The sequence below is a fragment of the Acanthisitta chloris genome, unplaced genomic scaffold, assembly GCF_000695815.1.
Source record: "Acanthisitta chloris isolate BGI_N310 unplaced genomic scaffold, ASM69581v1 scaffold17359, whole genome shotgun sequence".
Lineage (NCBI taxonomy): Eukaryota > Metazoa > Chordata > Aves > Passeriformes > Acanthisittidae > Acanthisitta > Acanthisitta chloris.
In genome coordinates, this window is record NW_008691027.1 from 13,027 (window position 1) to 34,574 (window position 21,548).

Here is a 21,548-nt window from a genome sequence, read left to right on the forward strand (position 1 = left end):
AGCTGGGGTGAATTTATCCCTGGAAGGGCCAACTTCGCTCTTAATAAATTACTGGAAGTAATTGCGAAGGATAAAATCACTAAATAGCTAGAGGATGAAAGAATTGTGAACCACAGTCATCATGGTTCTAAACAGACTGAGTGTTGCCAAAGTTAATTGCTTTTTTTGATAGAATTTCAAAATAGATGTGCAAAGGCAGAACACTATATTATCATGTATTTAGATTCTAGGGAAGCACTGGATACTGATTTTCATTAACTATTACTTTGAAACTTAATGCAAACTGGCTTTGATATAAAGACAGTCATAGACATGACAGAGAGTTGCTAAAGGACCATAAAGGGTGATTGATGAACAGCAGAACGCTGAGGCCCCACATGGGAGACTGCAGTCCTGGTACTTTCTTTTTAAAAAAAATTAAAATCAAAGTTTGACTATTAATGATTCATAGATGAAAAGGCTAAATTATGTGTGCTGAAGATTGGACTGGGTGCTTTGACTAGCTTGGTAGACAACAGGGTTATTGATATCAACTGAACATTATCATATCTCTAGAGAGGTAATTATTTAAAGATAGTAAAATGGATATGACAAGGAGCAGTGAGATGTAAATAGCAAACATCACAGAGATTTATTAACAGACTATGTTGTCTTTGCAAAAGCATTGCTATTCCATTTCCAAACGGTAATTTGTTGCTTTCTTCTCTTCTAGTTGCCCATATTGGCATCTTCTGTTGTTAGCCTCTATTTTCTTGAACTCACTGATGTCTTCAAGCCAGTTCACTCTGGATTTAATTGCTATGACAAGAGTCTGAGTATGCCATATATTGAACCCACACAAGAGTCTGTTCCCTTCTTGATGTTGCTTAGTCTGGTTTTTGCTGGGCCATCAATTACGGTAAGTTTGAGGTTCCACTATCAGTTAATAAAGATGTTGAACAGAATTTCAGTTAAGAAAAAGAAAAGAGCTCCTTTGGTTTCAGTTAGGCTGCAGAGTGTCACCCAAGCAAATTACCTTATGATTTGAAATTCATGTTTCGTTCTCCTGTAACAAAAGGAGATACTCCTTAAAACATTCTCTGTAGTACATACCCTCACTATCCTAATTGTGGGCATTAATGTTAAGAAACAGCATCTACAGTCAGGTGAGAGCAGCTTTAGTCATTCTGCTACACTGTACAAATATTTGAACTTTTACAGACATGACATCTCCATACTCTGACATACATCAAAAATTCAAGATCTTGTTGGAAATTGAAGCCTTTCACAGCCCTGAACTTGCCACTTGTTAGAACTAGCTTTATTCAGTGAGAAGGTACATCAGTCTTGTCAGTGAACTCAATTACATTTTCCCAAATAGCACTGGAACACCTCTAAATTGCAAGTTAGTCATTAAGAGCAGACAAGAGGGGGCTGGTTTAATCATTCACCCAGAGGAGATGATTTCAGCAGAACAGAAATAGTCTGTCAGAGTATGAGCAGTTTGGTCACTATTTTACAGAAAAAAAAACAAACCAAAAAGTATTAATTGTCTTATACAGGTGAGTATTCTCCCAGCTGGAATCGATGTGTTAAATTAAAATGAAATCTAAATACTTTATATATATAAGTGTGTATGGAAGAGGGAATTAATTTTGTCTGATTTTAGCAGTTCAGAATGGAGCCTTATTCTCACACCACTCCTGTCTGGCAAATGGAGAGAGAAATTCACCTTGAGTGGGTGATTCCATGCACCTAAAAAGCTGAATCAGCATTTTAAAAGGATCTCTTCTCTCCCCCAACAGCAATGACTACACATCTCAGTTAGACACTTCTTGAAGACCAGCTGCAAATGTGTCTCTGCTGCCAGCTCCTCTGAATCTTCTTAAATTCAAGCAGTTCATTCCTTTTATAATACTAGCCAATTTACAGTTAAAAAGCGTAAAAATACGATGCCCATATAAAAACCACCAAGTGCTGTTGTTTCTTTTCTTTCCAGAATGACTTTTGTTTATTTGTTTAGTGGTTTTCTTAATTGAATTCTTCTTACTGCATTTCATTTTGGTTGCTTTAGAAACCATTTTTGAAGGATCCTGCACAACCAGCAAGCTAAAAATTGTACTCATTTAGGAACTGGGAGCTGAGACTCTCAGAGATCCTGGTACAAGTTCTTGCTGCAAACACCAGATAGTGTGACAGAAACAAAATGTTGCTATTGCAGCTTGGCTGGGTTTCTTAAGGTTAGACAGTTTTTCTGCTAAAACCAAAGTGGACTTTCCTGAAATAGCTATAGAAGGAATCTATATAGGCTAACTTTGGCTACAGTAGGGGACTAGAAGCTGAGTTTTACTTCAGAGGGTTTATGTCAAGCCTAGGTAATATCAAACACCTTAAACTGAGATAAAAGATGCCCATTTCATCATGTAGTATTTATTAATAGCTTTGATTACAGCTAAATTATTTCAGTATTGCATAAAATTTTGCAATAGAAAATGTTACTCTTGCTTGAATCATTTTACCAGCAGGACAGAAAATCAGTCAAAAGCATGCCATGTGAGGAGCTCAAACCCACACTTGAGCATGCCTATAAAAAATAAGTCTGGTAAACAAAGTAAATCCCAAAGCTTCAAAGTACAACTGGCTAAAAGCTGCAGGCCTTAGCAAGGTGCAGTTCATTTGTCTTGGTGTGGGCATGAATGTGATGTGTGTATTAGTTGGAGACTGAGCAGTGAATGTGCAGAATACACAACTTCCTTCAATAAAGGCACTGAAGGCAATAGTTTCTTTTTATTTGATACCACTTCTGAAGTAAAAAGCCAGGGGACTTTTTTGTCCAATTCTTCTCTTTTTCTTTAGAAAAATAGGCCAAAAAAGCTCAGTGTAAAAAAAACATTACAATTGTGCCATTGTCTTGTAGAGTTTAGCATTCTGTAAGTTAGTTTTCATTAACATTTCAATTAATTACACACTTTATAACATCTGTAAAATATAGAAAAGAAAGCATGAGCTATGTGAGGAACTGAGGATCTCAAGTCATGTAGCAGATCCTGGCCTTGGTCTGCACTTAGGTACTTAGCAGTATGAGGCAGGAGGTCATCAAAACTCAATAAAACACAGGTGTGATTAGGCCACATTTCAAATATTAGCAGAGAATGTAAATAAGGAAAAAAATAGAAAAGATGTGTGTTATAGAAAAGAAAGCATGAGCTATGTGAGGAACTGAGGATCTCAAGTCATGTAGCAGATCCTGGCCTTGGTCTGCACTTAGGTACTTAGCAGTATGAGGCAGGAGGTCATCAAAACTCAATAAAACACAGGTGTGATTAGGCCACATTTCAAATATTAGCAGAGAATGTAAATAAGGAAAAAAATAGAAAAGATGTGTGTTGTGTACTTCCTTAAAGCCTTATATAAATATTAGAATAGGAATTGTTTTCTTTATTATTTTTGTTGATATAATTTTTCCCAAGACTGGAAAACATATAAATCTATTCAATCTATAGTTTTTTGGTTTTTTTTTACTAAAATCCCCTGACATTTTATAATTCTTTTTCCTAAGCCTTCTTTAGAGATGGATCTGTGTGGCTTTATGGTTTGGAGTTTTTTTCCTTTGGGTTTTTTTGCTCATTATTAGTGAGGAACAAATGCTTTTAAACAGGTCTGAAGGGTTACAGAACATTAGTGCCTGTATTATTGACGTATGTCTTATAGCTTGTGGCATAGATGAAATTTTGTATATGTATTCACAAACCACAGGTGACTTCTGCATGGAGCAACTGGACTTGAAGACATTACCAATATGGATATTGTATGTCTGAAATACAGATATACCTGAATTACAACATTACTTCCATTTGAAGTACGGAAGATCCTCTGGCAAATTTTTCTTTCCAGTTACTCAGTCAAAAGTGTTAGGACCACTAACACTTTAACCATATCAGTGTAGATTCAAACCCTTATCAGCCACTAAGAACCTGCTTAAAGGTACCAATGTCCTTTCTAACAGAGATCACCAGGAAATGAGAAATTTTCATCTGAGAAATCAATTCACAAAGAGTGAAATTCACTGCTGGCAGTTTCAGTCCTACTGCCTCCTCTACTGTGCTAGCTTGTTTCTTTGGAAATACCAGCCTCTGAATTTTCCTTGACATAGGCCTTGTTTCCCAATTTTTTTCTTCTATCACACAAGCTAATCAGTCCGTCTGTCTGGTGTTTTCCCTGTACCAGACATTCCCTAGAGCTTGGCTAAGAACTATTAGTTTCTCTGTTTTTTAAGTTTGAAATATTACTGATGTCTCTGGGAAGTTTCAGCTAATCAAATGGAGACAGGTAATAGTGACCATAGTTCTCAGGTAATAACAATTCCTATAAAACTTTAGCTAAAATAGAGTTAGACTATGCTTGTCCATTTTACCTCCTCCTAGGGTGAGGAGGACAACTTCACTACAGGCAGATTCAGCATAACTCAGATGCTTTGACATCTCATTGCATCGTAAGCTTTGCGCATTGAGTGTATTAGTTTTCGTTGCAGCTGTGGATGGACACCATTTTTTGTTTGAATTTTTCTCTTTATAAATTCTTGTCTAGGGCTTTGGTCGTGATCTGTTTTGCTTGATGTGTTCAGAGGGACCATAAGGGCAGAACTTTTTCTGCTGCTGTGGATCTGGTTAAAACTCAAGCCAAATTAAACAAATACAGAAGAGCAGGCTGTCACATAATTAGAAGCTGCTAGAGATTGCTAGGCTTGCAGCCAAGACTGAATGCTAAAACCATCTCAGAAGCACTAAGATATTGCAGTGGTTCTGGATTATTTTAGAGGCAAGATATTATAATTATTACTTTTGACATCGTAGAAGCATCAAATTTCAGCTATAGACCTAGTCCTGGATACCAATGAGCAGTATATACTTTATGCCATTTGCATTTAATTTCAGGGCCACTTTCTTGCCTGTCCTCACTCAGGCTAAGTTGCATTACTTTATGTTCACATATTGATAAAAATCTTTTAAAAGCAAGTACATGTCAGTGGATGACATTGGTTGTTGTACAGTCAAATTTCAGCCCTTTAAATTCAATCAGGGTCTTCTAAGTGCTATGTTTAATTTAATGGCTCCTTTGTCATTGCAGATAATGATAGGAGAAGGAATTCTCTACTGTTGCCTGTCCAAAAGAAGAAATGGGATTGGAACAGAGGCCAATATTAATGCAGGAGGATGCAACTTCAATTCTTTTCTTAGAAGAGCTGTCAGATTTGTTGGTGGGTTTCAAATATTAGTCACAAAGAAGAGCTTTCCACATACATTCAATTTTCACCATGCAGGTTTCCTTCTCTGAAACAACCTTTCAGAACAATGCAGGGCTGTCACTGCCATGGATCTGCTAGAAAATCTGAGACAAAACGGTCAGACTACGACAGAGCAGCCCCATACTCAGTAAAGCAGCATCTCTCTGTTTTCCTTTTCCTCTCCTGTATGATTGTCAGTATTTCTAAAAGATTAATTTGTTTTTCCTTCCCTACCCACCTTGAGCTGCCTGCCTTTTAATTGTTTCAGTGTATGGTTTCCTCTGCCTGTCTTCAGTGCATCATAAGGATTCAACCCACCTTGTCAGAGTATTCAGCATGACAGCAAAAACTTGCCAGAAACTCTCAGTAGGTTTGACATTCTCTTTCTGGAATGTGTTTATCTGCCTCTCAAAAAAATCTGGCAATTTAATGATAGAGGAAAATGTTGAATTGCGTTGTTTTAATTGTCATTTATGAAAAACTGAACTTGAAAAGGCAACTGGACTTTGATTCTCTTCTTGCAATTAGTTTCCTCTACCAGTGAGTGGGTAAAGGGAAGGTTTACTCTGTTTCAGAAATTTTTCATTAAGAGAGAGCAGGCTAGGCAGAGACAACCAGCAGGACAGCAGACTGAAAACCTGGTGTGACAGCTACAGGGTTGCTGTAGACTGGCAACCAGGGAGGTAATGACAAGCAAAGTTATACAGCACATGACCAGCATCCTCTTAACAGCAGCAGTGAGGAAGTAAGCAGAGGGTTGGTAGATTACAACATGAGCAAGGAGGACTGTAAAGATAGTCCATGCTCTCCACTTCTCCTCCTGTTTGGTATTCCATCACCAAAAAAGACAAGCTCAAAGACACATGAATTTTATTCCTGATTCATGCACTTGATTTGCAGTTTCTTTCTTATTTTAACAACTTTAACATTCTTTGAATTTTAAGATGAAAAATAAATTTATCTATATGAATACAAGTAGGGAATTTTAGATAAATCTTTAGGAGAAAAGCAGTTGGAAATGTTCAGTAAAGCAATTGCATTTACTTCAATTGCATTGTGAATCTGACATTATTAAATCTGACAGAATCATTGATCCGTTATGAAATAGACTTAAGTATTTGGATTCATGGCAAGGACACAGTACTCAAGAGGTGTGAAGGTAGCCAGAGCTGTCACCAGCTGGTGACTCTGTGGTGGTAAAAAGAGAACAGGCCTTCAGAGCAGTGATCTAGTGGGCAGCTATCCATGTTATTAAAAGCCTGTATTCCAGTGGGAAAGTCCAAAGACTGGATGAGCACACATGCTCTCCTCAAATAGTTGGCTGTCCTTTAGTCAGTTCAGGAAACTTCTTTCCAAATTGAAGCAGCTCCAGTCTAGTTCACTTTTATGAAAGATGTCGGAGAACATCAAGCCAAAATGTTAAGTATCAACGGGAAGAAAACAAGCATAAATTATCTTAATTTTTTTATATGAAAGGATTGAACTTTTCAATAGGATTTCATAAAAAAGTACATCTTTTTCTTCAGTTTAATTCTCTCAAGTCCATTACACAAGCCACCAGAGTTATGTTGAATGTATTTTGCACAAGTAATTAATCCAATTAATGCATATAATAAATTTAACAAGCTCTGTTGATTTCTTTCCTAGGTGTTCATGTGTTTGGTCTTTGTGCAACTGCTCTTGTTACTGATATCATACAGCTATCAACAGGATATCAGGCACCATATTTCCTGACTGTTTGCAAGCCTAACTATACATCCTTAAATGTATCCTGCTCAGAGAATTCATATGTTGTGGAAGATATTTGCTCAGGAGCTGACCTGAATATTATCAATGCTGGAAGGTTGGTTCTGTCCTTCACTATGTACATTTTTTGGTATTCATTTTATTTTTTATTTTCTGCCCCAGTGTCAAGATTTATTTTTTCCTAGTTAAAGTCTGAATGGGTTTGTCGGTTCTTTTATAACAAAGGTGAGTGCATAAATGTATTTTTAGTGATGTTCAATTTTCTATATAAAGATATTAGCCTAACAGTGAGCTTTGGAAGACTTTGTCAGACTATGAAGCACAGTCATTAATTAGTAGCTAGTTATCTTCCCTCCTTCAAAGGAGACATTTTCCTATACAATTATTAATAGGTATAGCTTCTACTGCTTTTCCCAGTGAGATGTGGGCAAATTCCGCGTAACAGGCAGGGGAAGAAGTCTCCCAAGTACTTTATATGAGACCTCTGTACAACATACATTATTGTTCCAACATTTTGATCTTAGCTTCTGAGGCTTGGTTGTCGGATTTATTGGAGGAGTTTGTTTGTTTTCTGTTTCGTTGGTTAATTAAGTTTGTTATATTAACAGCATTGAAAAAAATCCCTTTATTAGAGGAAATACCACAACAGTGCAAATCTGTGTTCCCAAACACGTCTTTTCTTTCATGGTGTTTCTAACTGGTGTTTTATCCATCTTGATCATTTAGCCTTTAGACTCCCTAAAAGATGCACAGGAGAAAAATTAATATTGTTTATAATAGTAGGTTTTGAACAGGCATATCAGCCAAGCTGAGGTAGAAACCACACTATAAATGTTATGTTGAAGAAGCTCAATGTGATGAAATTGTGATAATTCAGTTACTGATGAAAGGTCATAGGTCTAAACAAGGGATCTGAAGGTGTAAGTCAATAAGTTGTAGTGTTCCAGTACATCTGCTACTTGTTAGTTAAAGGACTTTGTTAGTACAAAATGTCCTAAATATAAGCACTACACTACTGAGAAATCATGAAGGTTTTCACTGAATACAATAGTAGTCTTTCTTACCTTTTCCGCACCAGGTTAACCTTTACTACATGTTAGTCACTGAATGTTTGAATGTTTTGCACTGCTTCAAAACTTTGGTGCTTTTTTAAAATCTTCTGTTCTCCAAAAAAGTTACAGCAAAATTATGGAATGCTTGAAATGACTACAATTTGTATCTCTGGCACAGATGCATAATTGTCTGTGTACCTGATTAGTAGATATGAAGCTGTGTTTCTTCTGTCATATTCACTTCACTAAAGCTTTGCCCACCTTTCTTGCTCTGCATGCAGCCCCAGATGCTAAGCTTCTGGTTTGATTTTATGCCTCATGGCCTTTCATTTTTGTCACATGGTTATTATTAAAATATCTGTAGCTATATATTAAGGCACCTCTACCTCATTTGTTTGCTTTTCCTTTTATTTCAGTGGTTGAGACACTTAGGAATCATGAAATCATTCACTTTTTAAATATCTTCCAATGAGTCTCCTCATCTGTCTCCTTTCACTGGGACAAAGCAATTCCAGTGATGTTTAAAAACCCTCAGTTATTTAATGTATTTGGCCTTAAATATGTCTAGTGGGATATGACTGATGATCAGAAATTTGCCATATCTTTTCAGTTTATATATGTAGGTTTGATCCAGAGCTGGAATGAAGAATTGTAGCTCTATTTGTCCCAAATAATTTGGTGACAAAAATTTTGGTGAAAGGCATAATCAGAATTACTATATCGACCTTCACCTCACTGTTTCTTTTCCCATAACCATTTGCTGTTACTGGGCTACTACCATTGAAGCCTGGTGCTTGCTAGCAGTGTCGTGCAGCTGCATGGTGTCCCAGGGAAATTGGTGTAGCTTTACCCATGAGCAGGTAGAAAAATTTTCATGATGACATCTCATTCATTTCATCGTCATCTTAAATGTGATGCCTAGTGCTCTGAATTGACTGCCTGTAGCCATTCCAAACCCACCAATCACTCCTAAATTTAAATACCATCACTTCCAAAAAACCCAGTAAAATTAGTAGTAACATTTTAAGACTAAGCAATCAGGTTTGGGTGGTTTTGTTTTCTTAGGAAGATGACCATATATTGATGTCTGATAGTTATTCCCATCACAGAGGATACATTTGGTAATCTAGAATATTCTGTCACCACCCTCAGTTTCCCATTAATTCCATGTTATTGCATTTTCCCTGTATTAAATTGTTGTTTCGTTATGGCTGTCTCAACTTTAAAAAAGTGATTAGCACTTGCTACTGGTTCTTCAGTAGCACTTGCTACTTTCTTCAGTCATCTACTATAGGAATTATAGTATAACTTCTACAGTCCAGGAGGCTAATTTGACTTCAGTAATTTCAGTTTGTGAGGGACTTGTTCTGAGATTGCTAACAGCCTTCATTTTTTATTTCTACTTCTCAGAAATTTTGGCTCCAGAAATTTGCCTCTAGACTCCCCTATGAAAAGTATAGAGAAGAACACATAATCATCCAGCTGATTACATGAAATAATTTTTCTGCAACATCCCAAGTATCCAGTGGTTCCTATTGTCCATCTTTCCTCTGTCTATCTTCAAAGAGCCTTTTCAGTCATTTCTGTTCAGATCTCCAGTGAGGTCTCTATCCTCTGTCATTTCTGATGTTCTGTCTCAGTATGACACTCTCTCTCTGCATGACTCTTTCTCATTGTTGTTCACCCTCGGCACATCCTGGTGCGTGAGCATTTAGAGTAAAACACTGTCATCCAAGTTTGGGACATGTTTTCTTTGAGATCTTTGTTCACCTTTTCAATACAGAGCCATAGAAAACGGCTATGTATCTTTAGTTTGAATTATTTTCATTTTAGATTAAAAGATAACAAATAGAGGAACAAAAGCAGTGACACCATTAGAGAGTACAGAGAGTGCATTTAGTCCATGCTTGCCCTGCAAGTATATGAATAGAAAATAGAATAAAGAGAAAATTGACTGTAGCATAGTGACACACCTTATATACCATAAAAATGCCATCAAATTAAGGTTAAGTTCTGAGTGGTACTAAAATTCACAGAAACAAATCTGCACATTAGCTCCACAGAGACTGTAAGTAAATTTATGCTGCCACTAAAACCTGCAGAGGGTAAAGGAGTTGATTAGCTCTATTATAAACATTTACTCTTTTTCATGTCTTTATTCTTCTGTCCTCAATCCTGAACTTGTTCCCCAGGGATACTCTTTGAGAAAGGTTTGTTCAGGGAGGGAAAAAAAAAAAAAAAAGGAAGAGGAAGAAGAATAATTTAGGTCTGACTTTAGAGATGAACAAGGAACCATGCAGATTTCATCTTGGCCAGAGTCATGAACCTGCTGAAGCCGTGGGCTCAAATTCAGGTCAGGAGTGTGGCATTCACACTGAACTACACGCACACCTTTAACTGCTAAGTAATTGTTTAGAACACACAAGGCAAAATGATTGGGAAAGAAATTTATAAAATAGATTCTGCTGCTTTTCAGAAAAAAAGAAGTATCTGTCTAAAGTGAAAGGACTATGTTTCAGTCTTTGCTATTTTAAACTAGCTAACCCAGGTGTTGCTAGGAAAATGGCTGTACAAGAAGCCCCGTTAGGCTGGCAGGACCAATATGTGAAGCTGAATGATTGTTCAAGTATTTATCTTGAGCTGAGCTTTCTCAGGTGAGAGTTGCTGCTGTCACTGCAAGATAGAAATACCCTTCTTCATCGAGACAGCCAGCATGTTATATTACACGTCCATACCATTTTAGGGAGATAAATGTACAGATATAAACTGCTGCACATCTTCACTGCATCTTTCTTCTAGAACTCAGAGTCATAGAAGTTTTTTAGAGCTTCTACAAGCTATGATCTGGATGACGACCATGGAACAGGTGTTACTGAATCCACCACTAGCTGGTTTTCACTCTATTGTGAAAAATCTCCTTCATTTTCCCGTCGCTTTTCTTTCACTGTTTTTAGAGGTTTGAAGTGGGTCTGTAAGATGAATAATGTTAAAATGTTAGAGATCCTCATGTGATGTTTCTGTGTATCTTCTACAAAACCTCCTTTTCTTGTCAGAGAAGTAGAAGCTAAGCTGTCACTTCTCATTTTCATATCTGAAGTTTCTGACTTAAGACCCAGTCCACATCATTCAAGTCTCCAGGTGTTCAGTGGGAGCAGAAGGCCCTCAGCAATTTCAAGAATAGACTGGATATTGCCTACTCTCTCACATAGTTTGGACATATCTTCATTTATCCTCTAGTTCTGAGCATCAGGAAAGGCCCAGTAATTCTTAAAACGCCCTCTCCGTGTTCTTGTGCTCCATTAGCTTATGTCATGTTATAAAGTGCTGAAATTTTAAAAAGTAAACATAGAGACATAGCAAATAAAGATGTAGTTTGCCTCTCTCTAAGAAGAATGTTGCCCTGTCATCCCCCAATTGTTAAAGCAACAAAGCAGGGGCACGAAGATGAATGCAGTTGCTGAAATTAGGGCCTGATTATCAGTGTGCGTGAGTCCTTACTTGGAAAAGAGTCAAAGTGAATTCAGTGAGAATAATTGTAAGATCAAAGTTCACACACTTAATAAGTTTTATATTTAGGTACTATCCTGGAAATTTATTTTTAGAAATAAATATCTAGGTATTTCTCTCAATCAAGCATTCGGTTTTTGCTTTGTTCCCACTGTTCTCTTAGTATACATACTTAGTGCAGAAAAAGAATTTCACACTAAATATTTACTTCAGAATAAAGGCGTTCCATTAACATTGGTCCTTTCTGCAGATTATAGAAAAGAAATTTAGAAATTAAATGTTACTGATAGATTACATATTGCTTAAGAAGTGTAAGATGAAAATGACTGTACCACTCAGTATTTTTTCAATGAGCACTATCAGTGCAATTGAACTGAGAAGCATAATTTAAATGTCCTTCCTTGGCAGAAAGTCATTCCCTTCTCAACATGCCACCCTGGCAGCCTTTGCAGCAGTGTACATTTCGGTGAGTAACCAACTCTCTTCAGTTCCATTTATGCAAGACAGAAGTCAGAAAGTAATTTGCTGTATATTGTGAAATGATGTGTTGCCTGGATATCTTGGATGGATGTAAGTTTTTATTCTCCCAATTCCAAAGCAAAATAAAACTACTAATAGAGCTGGTTTTATTGTAGCTGTTAAAGAATTAGGAAAAGATTCAACCGCTTCACATCCTTTGTCAAAAAGCAACAGAAAGTATAATGTTAAAGTATATTTGATGCCTCATATTATTCACATATAAAATGCTGCATTTGTCTGTCTTACAGAGTGATATTTTAACTTACCATTCAAATTAACCTTTATGTATGCTGCTTTTTTTTTATTGCTCTCTTCCCTTGATTCACTGCTTTGAAACTTGAGGCATTAAGGGCCATACATTCATGTGATATAGTTTGATTTGACCTCCATAGAATTGTAGCATGGATGAAATGGCACAATCACTCCCAGAGGCCTCCAAGATGCTACTGCAAAGCAAGTTAATAAAGCCCATCAGTCACTAACAGAGAGTTGTAGGACATGCTGCAGCGATAACAGATGATTTTCCATATCTGACCAGTAACATTTCTTCAGTATAGCCTACAATGCTTGTACAAGTGACGAGTTACTTGAAGTTTAAAAAGTAATTCCATCATTCATGCTGTAAAAATCAGAGGAAAACAACAAGAGTAGCAACTAGTTAATCACATTAGATAATGGAATTGTGAATGTACTGGCAGCTTGCCAGTATTTATTCTGCCCAGGGAAAGGCCAAAATTTGGACTAGTACTCATGAACCACTTCCACTTAATTTTTGTGACCTCCTTGACATCATGGCCCTCAGTTGAGAAATGGCTCTCTAAAGCATCTGGTGGTAGCTTTTGTTAGAACAGTTTATTGCTTTCATCTGGCACAACATCTGGCTTCTGTATTTCAGAAGCAGTGGCTCCTTGGTCACATTTACAGAACATTTAGGCTCTGACTGTGAACAGCATTTAGGCATAAAATCCTTATCCTAACTGATGTCAGTAAGCAACACTGACTGTGTTTTTGGAACCCCGTTCATTGTGCTTTCAGATCTTTCTACAGTAAGTGAGAAAATTTTAACAGGGCTGTAAAATAAAATTAAACTGATTATTTGTACTGTTACTGTGTAATTTACTCTTAGGTAAATTTAAGTTTCTTCAACTGCTTCTTCATTTCTTTCTTTTTTCAAGATGTACTTCAATTCTACATTAACAGACTCCTCAAAACTTCTGAAACCACTCTTGGTCTTTGCTTTTATCATCTGTGGAATTATATGCGGTCTGACTCGTATCACCCAGTATAAGAACCATCCAGTTGATGTTTACTGTGGCTTTCTGATAGGAGGAGGAATTGCCCTCTATTTGGTAAATATAATAGTCATAGTTAAGTTTTAGCAAATAAAACTGATAAGGCTATAATAAGAGTACTATTATTTTTTATGAAAACTTTTCATCATTGCACATGGCATAGTTATAAATGTAGTCAAATGTGTTGAAGATGATGTGTTAGGGACAATCACTTTAAAAGCAAACAGGAAAAAGCAAATATGTATTTCAATGTAAAGTGACAGTGCACAAAGTGGAATATAATCATCTGGCATTGTATAGAGAAACAGCTCTAACCTCATGTGCTTCATTAAATACTTAAAAATACTCATCTTTTCTACTCCACACTTAAGAGCATAACACAAGAAAAAATACTGGATTAATTGGTATTTGTTGCTGACCTAAGTTTGTATTACTTATGTTAGCTTTATGATCTGAAAAACTTATTGAATTAGTACCAGCAACTCAGCTGAGTAAATTGCTTAACCTGCAAGAAATCAAAGGCAATATGATGCCCTTGCGATTCTTTGGAGCTCGTAGGGAAATAATGCAGGAGAAAGAGGAATGGGTAAACCACGTTATTCCTATGCTTTTCCTCTGTACTGGGTCGAAACAGATGGAGCACCTTGGAAGGGTCCTGAAAGGAAGTAGGTAGGATAGGCCTGTTTGTATCTGTGAGTAGGAAGGTCATCAAGCATTTGCTTTTGCTTGCTGCTCTCAGTATGTATCCAACAGGAGTGCTGCTGCCCTAGCTGCTCAGCACAGCGTCAGCCCAGGTGGCTGTGAGCAATCAGACCTTCTGCTGACACCATTTTTGCTTGAGTGTGAGCAGGTGAACAGCAGAGTATTAACAGCCAGTGGGATGGTTTTGATCCCCAAGAAGTCAGTGATAAATTTTAGTATCAGACTAAAATAAATTAATTTCCTGTCCCCCTTTTTAATGTGATAACATAACCTAAGGCACATGCAGAATGTCTGCAAAGGTGACTAGGGGAAAAATGGCCTTCACAGGGCCAGAAGAAACAGCAGCCAGGGTAGTAATAGAAACCCCATGAGCTACTAAAGTCAGTTCTTATGATTGCACTGTGAGCAGAAAGGTACTTCATTGAGAATATTATTTCAAATGATTAAGCTGTTCTAGACTCTCATAAATGGAGTTGTTGTTCTCATGTTTGAAATCCGCAAACAAGTATGCTCTTTGTTAGGTCTTCATATACTGTTGCATGACAACATACATCAGGGAGCACATTGTCCTAGATACCCAGGAGTCAGTAAATCTGCCCTGAAAACTACACACCAATAAGAGGAAGGGAGGGGAAATGATGTGAAACTACAAATATTTCCGAAAGGAGTGTAAAGAGCAAGTAGCTCAAATGACTGAGTCAGATATTTGATCCTTTCATAGAATATCCTCAGTGGAGTCTTTTTTAAATGACAGCATTTTGCAGTGAGTTTGCTGATTAAGAAAATGCTGTATAACTAAATCTTATTACAGTTCTGAGCAGCTTGGAAAGCAATTGATTTAAAGTTGATAAATTGTTCTATGATGTAGATATTGTATTACATGGTTATTATGGAGTAGAAAGGGCAGAATCTGTTACAGCAGAGAACAACTCAAGCTGTAACAAGATGCAGTAAATCAGAGTAGACAGTAGTATAGTTGTAAAATAGCTTTGCCTGAGAGACTGCAAACATCTGTTTTGTTATTTTCCTAACAAAACATTATTTCTGTAGCTGTATCTGCTGCTTTATAAAATGAAAAAAACCTGATGGAGGCTAAATCTTTTCCTCAACTATTTATTGCCGTGAATGATATGCCCCAGTTATTCTAGTGAGGCTACTTCAAACATACCTAGGTGTACCAGATTCAGGACAGAATGCCCTGTCAGTTTAGGTGGAGTAATTATGTCACTCAATATCTATTTAAAGGCAGAAGAATGTAATTAAAATACTGTAAAAACTGTCTTTTTTCCATAACTGATTGTTGATGCTTCTGTTCAATTATCAGGGCCTGTATGCTGTGGGGAACTTCTTACCAAGTGATGAGAATGTGTTTCACCCAAATTATCACAGAGAACCTCTAAGGTCTTTGACAGACCTCAGCCAAGATGCCAACAGAATCCTGCCAGGTAAAAATGGTAGCAGCAGTGATGGCATTGTCTCTCACCGTACAGAAAGTATTCTGAATAGAAACCACAGAGATTCAGGGTCTCTGACCAATCTCAAGAGAGCAAATGCTGATGTAGAAATAATAACACCACGAAGCCCAATGGGAAAGGAAAACATGGTTACTTTCAGCAACACTTTGCCAAGAGTCAATACACCGTCCTTGGAAGATCCAGCAAGACGAAATGCAACAATACATGCGTCAATGGATTCTGCCCGTTCCAAACAGCTGCTTTCCCAGTGGAAGAACAAGAATGAAAATCGAAAGTTGTCACTGCAAGTAATAGAGACTGAATCAGGCCAGTCACCACCAAGGGCTATTGAAATGAGGTCAAGCTCAGAACCCTCCAGAGTGGGTGTAAATGGTGATCATCATGGCCCAACTAGCCAATACCTGAAAATCCAACCCGGCAGTGTACCAGGTTGTAACAACTCAGGTCTTACTGGTGGGCCAAGGGTCTCTATTCAGTCGCGTCCTGGCTCATCCCAGCTAGTACATATTCCTGAAGAGACTCAGGAGAACGTGAACACATCACCCAAAACTAGTTCAGCTAGAGCTAAATGGCTGAAAGCTGCTGAGAAGAGTGTTGCATGTAGAAGCAATAGCCAGCCAAGAATCATGCAAGTAATAGCCATGTCTAAGCAGCAAGGAGTGCTTCAGGGCAGTCCAAAGAGTTCAGAGGGAAGCACAGTCACCTGTACAGGAGCTATCAGATATAAAACCTTGACAGACCATGAGCCAAGTAGTATTGTTAGAGTTGAGGCCCATCCAGAAAATAACAGACCTGTAATTCAGATGCCATCAGAAGGTGAAGGAAGTGGGTCATGGAAATGGAAAGGTCCTGAAAAAGTTACCCTTCGTCAGACGTATGAGCTAAATGATCTTAACAGAGACTCTGAGAGCTGTGACTCCTTAAAAGACAGTTATGGGTCAGGTGACAGGAAAAGAAGCAACATAGATAACAGTGAGCATCACCATCATGGAATCACTACAATAAGAGTCACACCAGTGGAGGGAAGTGAGATTGGCTCAGAGACTCTGTCCATTTCTTCTAGCCGGGACTCAACACTTCGAAGAAAAGGTAACATCATTTTAATCCCTGAGAGAGGGAGCAGTCCAGAGAACACCAGAAACATCTTCTATAAAGGCACATCCCCCACACGAGCGTACAAGGAATGAAAGGAGACATATCAGCTGGTCCATACCACCACAAAGGAAACACATCTTGACGCAGGTTCTTCTCTCTGTTTTGAGCTGATATTTACCTTTACGTGCCAAATTACTGACCAGCACTGCTGATCTGCAATGTGCATGAGCCTGTGGAAAGCATGTGGTGGGGGGAAAAGCACAATGCCAGAACTAATGTGAAACATTTTCATGTAACTTGTTTCTTCAGACTCAAAATATTTATCCGAGGGTGATGATGTCAATCAAAACTATGGTCTTGAACACAGACACTGTATTTCCTGAATGTGCCAACTTTTTATTTTATATTTGTGTCCAAAATTGACTTTTTCACAGCAAAGGCTGTATCAGTGGTATATATTCACCTTTGCAGAATTTGCACCAAATCTTTAATACAGGATGGTGCTGATGATAACTTTACATGTTTTGAAAAATTGCATACTTATTAGACTCTGCAAACATGACATATTGATGTGCAGTTACTTTAAAAGTAATATTGCTAATACTATGATGATGCTGGCTGCATTCATTTAGCGTAGGAAATATTTACAGCTTTGTTATAGTGGATCTGTCACATTCAAAGATTGCAAAGGTTTTGTGTAGTTCTTTAAGATGTCTACTGCAACAAAAAACGTGTGGGTGACATTCCATTAGAATGGAATGACTATCTATTTTGAATAGTTTTGCTGCTACTGCTCAACTTTTGTTTAAGAACAGGTGCTACTAATGAAGAGGCTGCTTCTTAGTGGGCTAACTTGTAGAATTGTTTGAAATTATGTTTTTTAAGGGGTCTTATAAAGTACTACCAGTAATTAAAATTTTACATTTTTAAACTTCCTATTCTGTCCTTCAGTGACCCTTCCATTTTTCTATAAGTTTTTAACCGTATAATGCGGGATGCCAATAACTGCAAGATGTGCAAATGTGAAGGGTGAGCCACGAATAAATAAAAATAAACAGCCACTTTCCTGACCAACTTCCAGAGCGACAGGAATTAATATAGCTCACACTTAGAAGCAGTCATTCACCTCACTTGCTTAGTATGCCACAAGAACAATCACAAGTTTCACCCCGATCACCATCATTTAGGGGATTTATGCTTCGCTTTAGGAAACGGAATGCCTTGGTATTGCAGAATCACCGAATGAGTGTTGCATTGTGCCACTTCTACTGTTCACCTCCCTTGAGACACCCTCCAGAGCCTTTTTAAGCATGATATTTTTTTCCCATCACTGCCACTTAAGAATATGAAGGGTCTCTGCACCTGAGAGAACATGGATTATTTTAGAAAATTGAGTTTTGAATATAATGGAAGAACTTGCCTGCTAAACATCTACATTGCCAAAAATTGTTGAAAGGATAAGCTCTAAAAGGAATAAGCGTAGCATGTCCCGGGCATGCTAGAAGAAATGCCTCACTACATTTGGCTCTGACTTAAACCATGAAGGAGTCCAGGGGCAGTGCTCGCCCACTGCAGCTCCTCATTCTCTCCTGTTTCTGCCTGAAAGGGAACTGCTATCAGGCACCTCCCAGCTCCTGTGCTAGGAGTGGGAGGGCATGACTTAGTAGTCCTCTCACTGTATAAGTAGTAGCAGATCAGGTCTGTTCTCTGGCTTCATGAGAGGAATATTTTTGGTCTAAGTCCTCTTCTGATTTAGGGTATCAGAGAACTAGATACATAGTACATAGTCAGAACCTGTCTACAGACCCTACCCCACAGAACTCTAAGGGAAAGCCCACCCTACCCTAGCCAAGTAGGAGGTAGAAGGAAGAATCATCCCATTGCAGAAGATAAACAGCACAACACACACACAGAGACCAAAAAAACCCCAAACCCAACCCCAAAAAACCCTCAAAACCAAAACAAAATCCCAAACCCAAACCTAAGTAATTTCATAATATGTATAGAAGAAAAGATTCAGAGTCAATGGAAAGCTTTATATACTTTCCCAGTTTTACAGGTGCTCCAGGCTTAGCTGGGTGCTTTCTGTCTGCCAATTGTGCCAAGCAATGCATCCCTCACCTGCCCATCACCCAGTGCTGTGGAAGAGTATTGGTCCTTAAAGAAAGGACCAAACTCCTCCTGCTAGTGATAGAAGATGACCCCATCATCCTTATGATGACTGGGAGAAAGTATTCTGCAGGTTACATGTAAGAAGCTATCCAGTAGGGTTGCAGCATATTGTGTGTGTTACAGGCACAGTGTGTTGAAGACATCCTTTAAGGCACATTAGCTGGGAAAAATAGTGGTAGATACCAGGAGAAAAAAAGGAAAAAAATTTACTTTTTTTAGAAATAAGTTCTCAGATTCAAGTATTTACGAGTCAGGATTTTTTTTCTTTTCAAAAGGATGAATCTTTAGTCCTTGGTATTTAATATCAAATTTTATACAAGATTCCTAGGAATTATAAACACTTGGACTGTCATGAACAAAACCCTTTGGATTTAGTTTAGTCTAGGTACATGATAAAGCAGGTAGGATTAGCTTTAAAGGAATGGGTAAGACACGAACACTGTTGGCTTATCAATGCAGGGAAATAAGATGCAATCGTTTGTTAGTTTGTAAGTGCAGGGGAAAAGAACATAAGTAGATGAACCTGGAAATAATGGAAAATTGAAATGGAGAATAATGGCAATAAAGCAAAGATTAGAAAATGTTCCCTCTGGCGATTTAGCTGTTTTGGAAACAGCAGGATTCCTGGTGGGAGTGTTTGTTCTTTATTCCTTGGTTTTAGTCAGATATATATTGGCATATATGTTGCTTTTATTACTCTTAAACTTGCTGCACTATTTCAAGTGCAGTGTGATATTTTTCCTAAGGTTTCCTATTTCTTAAGAAAAGATTTTAAAGCTCTTGTGTAATCATTGAAATTGTGTTCTATACATAAATATTGATATATTCTTTTTTACTCAAAGTGCCAAAGGCTACTGTTTTTAATAATGGCTTATCAAATTATATTACGTTAGAGAGCAGAAATGTAATAATATATACATTGGAACTCAGACCTCTGCATGTATATTTGATAAGGAGCCTTTTGTAAAATTACTCTTTGTTTACATTCCACTGGTACCTTAATTTAAAATTAATCAAATAAATTGACAGGTGACATCTTCTTAGTGTTCTGATTTTCTTACTTGCTAACAGGCACGAATTTCTTTGTTAGGCTGTGCTTTACTGAGAAAAGAAAATACTCAAAATATGTTTTTAAATGAGAATTCTCTATATAAAGTATTGTGTTTAATAAAATGTTATGCAATGTTTTCAAATGGAAAAGAATTTGTAAATTGCTATAAATGTATTTTGTTAAATAAGTACAGATCAATGCTACTGTGTGAGTTTATTGTGCTAACATCATGAAATAAAGATAAAATTCCTCATTGATGTTTAGTCATCTCTGTGGTGAAGCAAAGTCTCATTCCCGCTCCAGATTATTTTTTGGTATTAGGTATCTCATGGTATGGAAAAATGGTCATCAGTAGGACACCTTGAGACCTTGCACAGTTTTAAGAAATTATAAGGTGGTGTCCAAACAAGCTTGTCTCCATTCAAAAACATTTTATAAAATGAGAAAGCAAGTGAATTGGGAACTTTAGGCCATGTGAGAACACGTCTGGTAGATCATTCTGCAGCACCAGCTATATTGCTAAGCCCCTAATGCCTCTAAGCTACCCTGCTAGTGTAGGCTAGAGCTGCCAGACATGGTGAGGCCAGCCTTGGGTTTGTGAATGAGAAGAGAGCAGATGTCAGGAGCAAACCTGAGGACAGGCTCTCCCCAGGGGAAGGAGTTAGGATGCAGGGGGCATCAGGTGGCATACACCCTTTGCTGCCAAGAATGAAAGACATTATGTGTAGCAGCATGCTGACAAATGCCATCTTACTTAGAAGCTGCATAAGGTATGTGTGCTAAGCAAACAGCAAAGATAGTCTCCAAGTCTGTCTTGAAACAGGGCAACAGCAGGCCCCTAAGTGCCTGGGATGTAAGGCACAGCTGTAGCTAAGCCATGTACCAACATTGCCAGTGGCATAATAAGGACCACAGGGACCAGCAGAGCCTCTGCAATGGCAACACAGGAAACTGAGAAGCTTCCCCATGTGTGCCTGGGCTTTGTGCAAGCTGCCACATTGTACTTGCATGTCCTTCTGGCAAGTAACCTGTGATGGCTGGGGTGGGACTGGGCTGCTGATGACTCCAGCCAGGCACTGCACTGCTGTGTTGTACAACAACATCATACATGTGCTGTGCTCCCAGCAAAGGCATGTGAGGATGGGCTCATACCACCCTGAGCTGTGGTGCAGATCTGGGTCACTTGGAAATCCCTGTCCCAGGACTTACTTGACAATTTAAGATGGGGGCACTCAGGCAAAACAGAATCGAAAAACAGTATGTTGTGTCTCAAAGAAAGGGAAGTGTATGTACAGTTGTGATACTATTCCCTCTATGGTGACTGAAGGAGCTCTCTTCTTGTGGCTGGGGCTGGAGAACATCCTGATCCCACAGCATGAATAGACAGTTTTGGGAGAGGCCTCTCCTTTGGCCAGCAGCAAATGCTGCTCTGGCAGTGTGTTATCTGCCCAAGGTTATGGTGTCCCATTCTCTGGGACACATATTGGTAACTTGGGAAAGCTACTGGCAGCAATGTTTCAGATATGGTTCAGAGAGACCCTGGGAAGGAGTGCGAGAGTGTCAAACAGCAGCCTAGGGTATGGCTGCTGACAGCTGACCTCTAATCCAAACCTGCTGAATTCTCTGGGAATGACCCCTACCCATGGATGACAAAGGGGCCTAGACAATTAGTTC

General features: G+C 38.2%; 1 protein-coding gene across 1 annotated transcript; it reads left to right on the top strand.

Annotated features, from left to right (window-relative positions):
- The first annotated feature begins 698 nt into the window (after positions 1 to 698).
- LOC103809255 (lipid phosphate phosphatase-related protein type 4) lies at positions 699 to 17,484 on the top strand. The gene is made up of 6 exons (XM_009082082.1): positions 699 to 898; positions 5,107 to 5,236; positions 6,911 to 7,106; positions 11,977 to 12,034; positions 13,263 to 13,436; positions 15,406 to 17,484. The coding sequence occupies exons 1-6, from the start codon at positions 818 to 820 to the stop codon at positions 16,741 to 16,743; spliced, it is 1,977 nt and encodes a 658-aa protein (XP_009080330.1). The 5' UTR covers positions 699 to 817; the 3' UTR covers positions 16,744 to 17,484.
- The last annotated feature ends 4,064 nt before the right edge of the window (positions 17,485 to 21,548 follow it).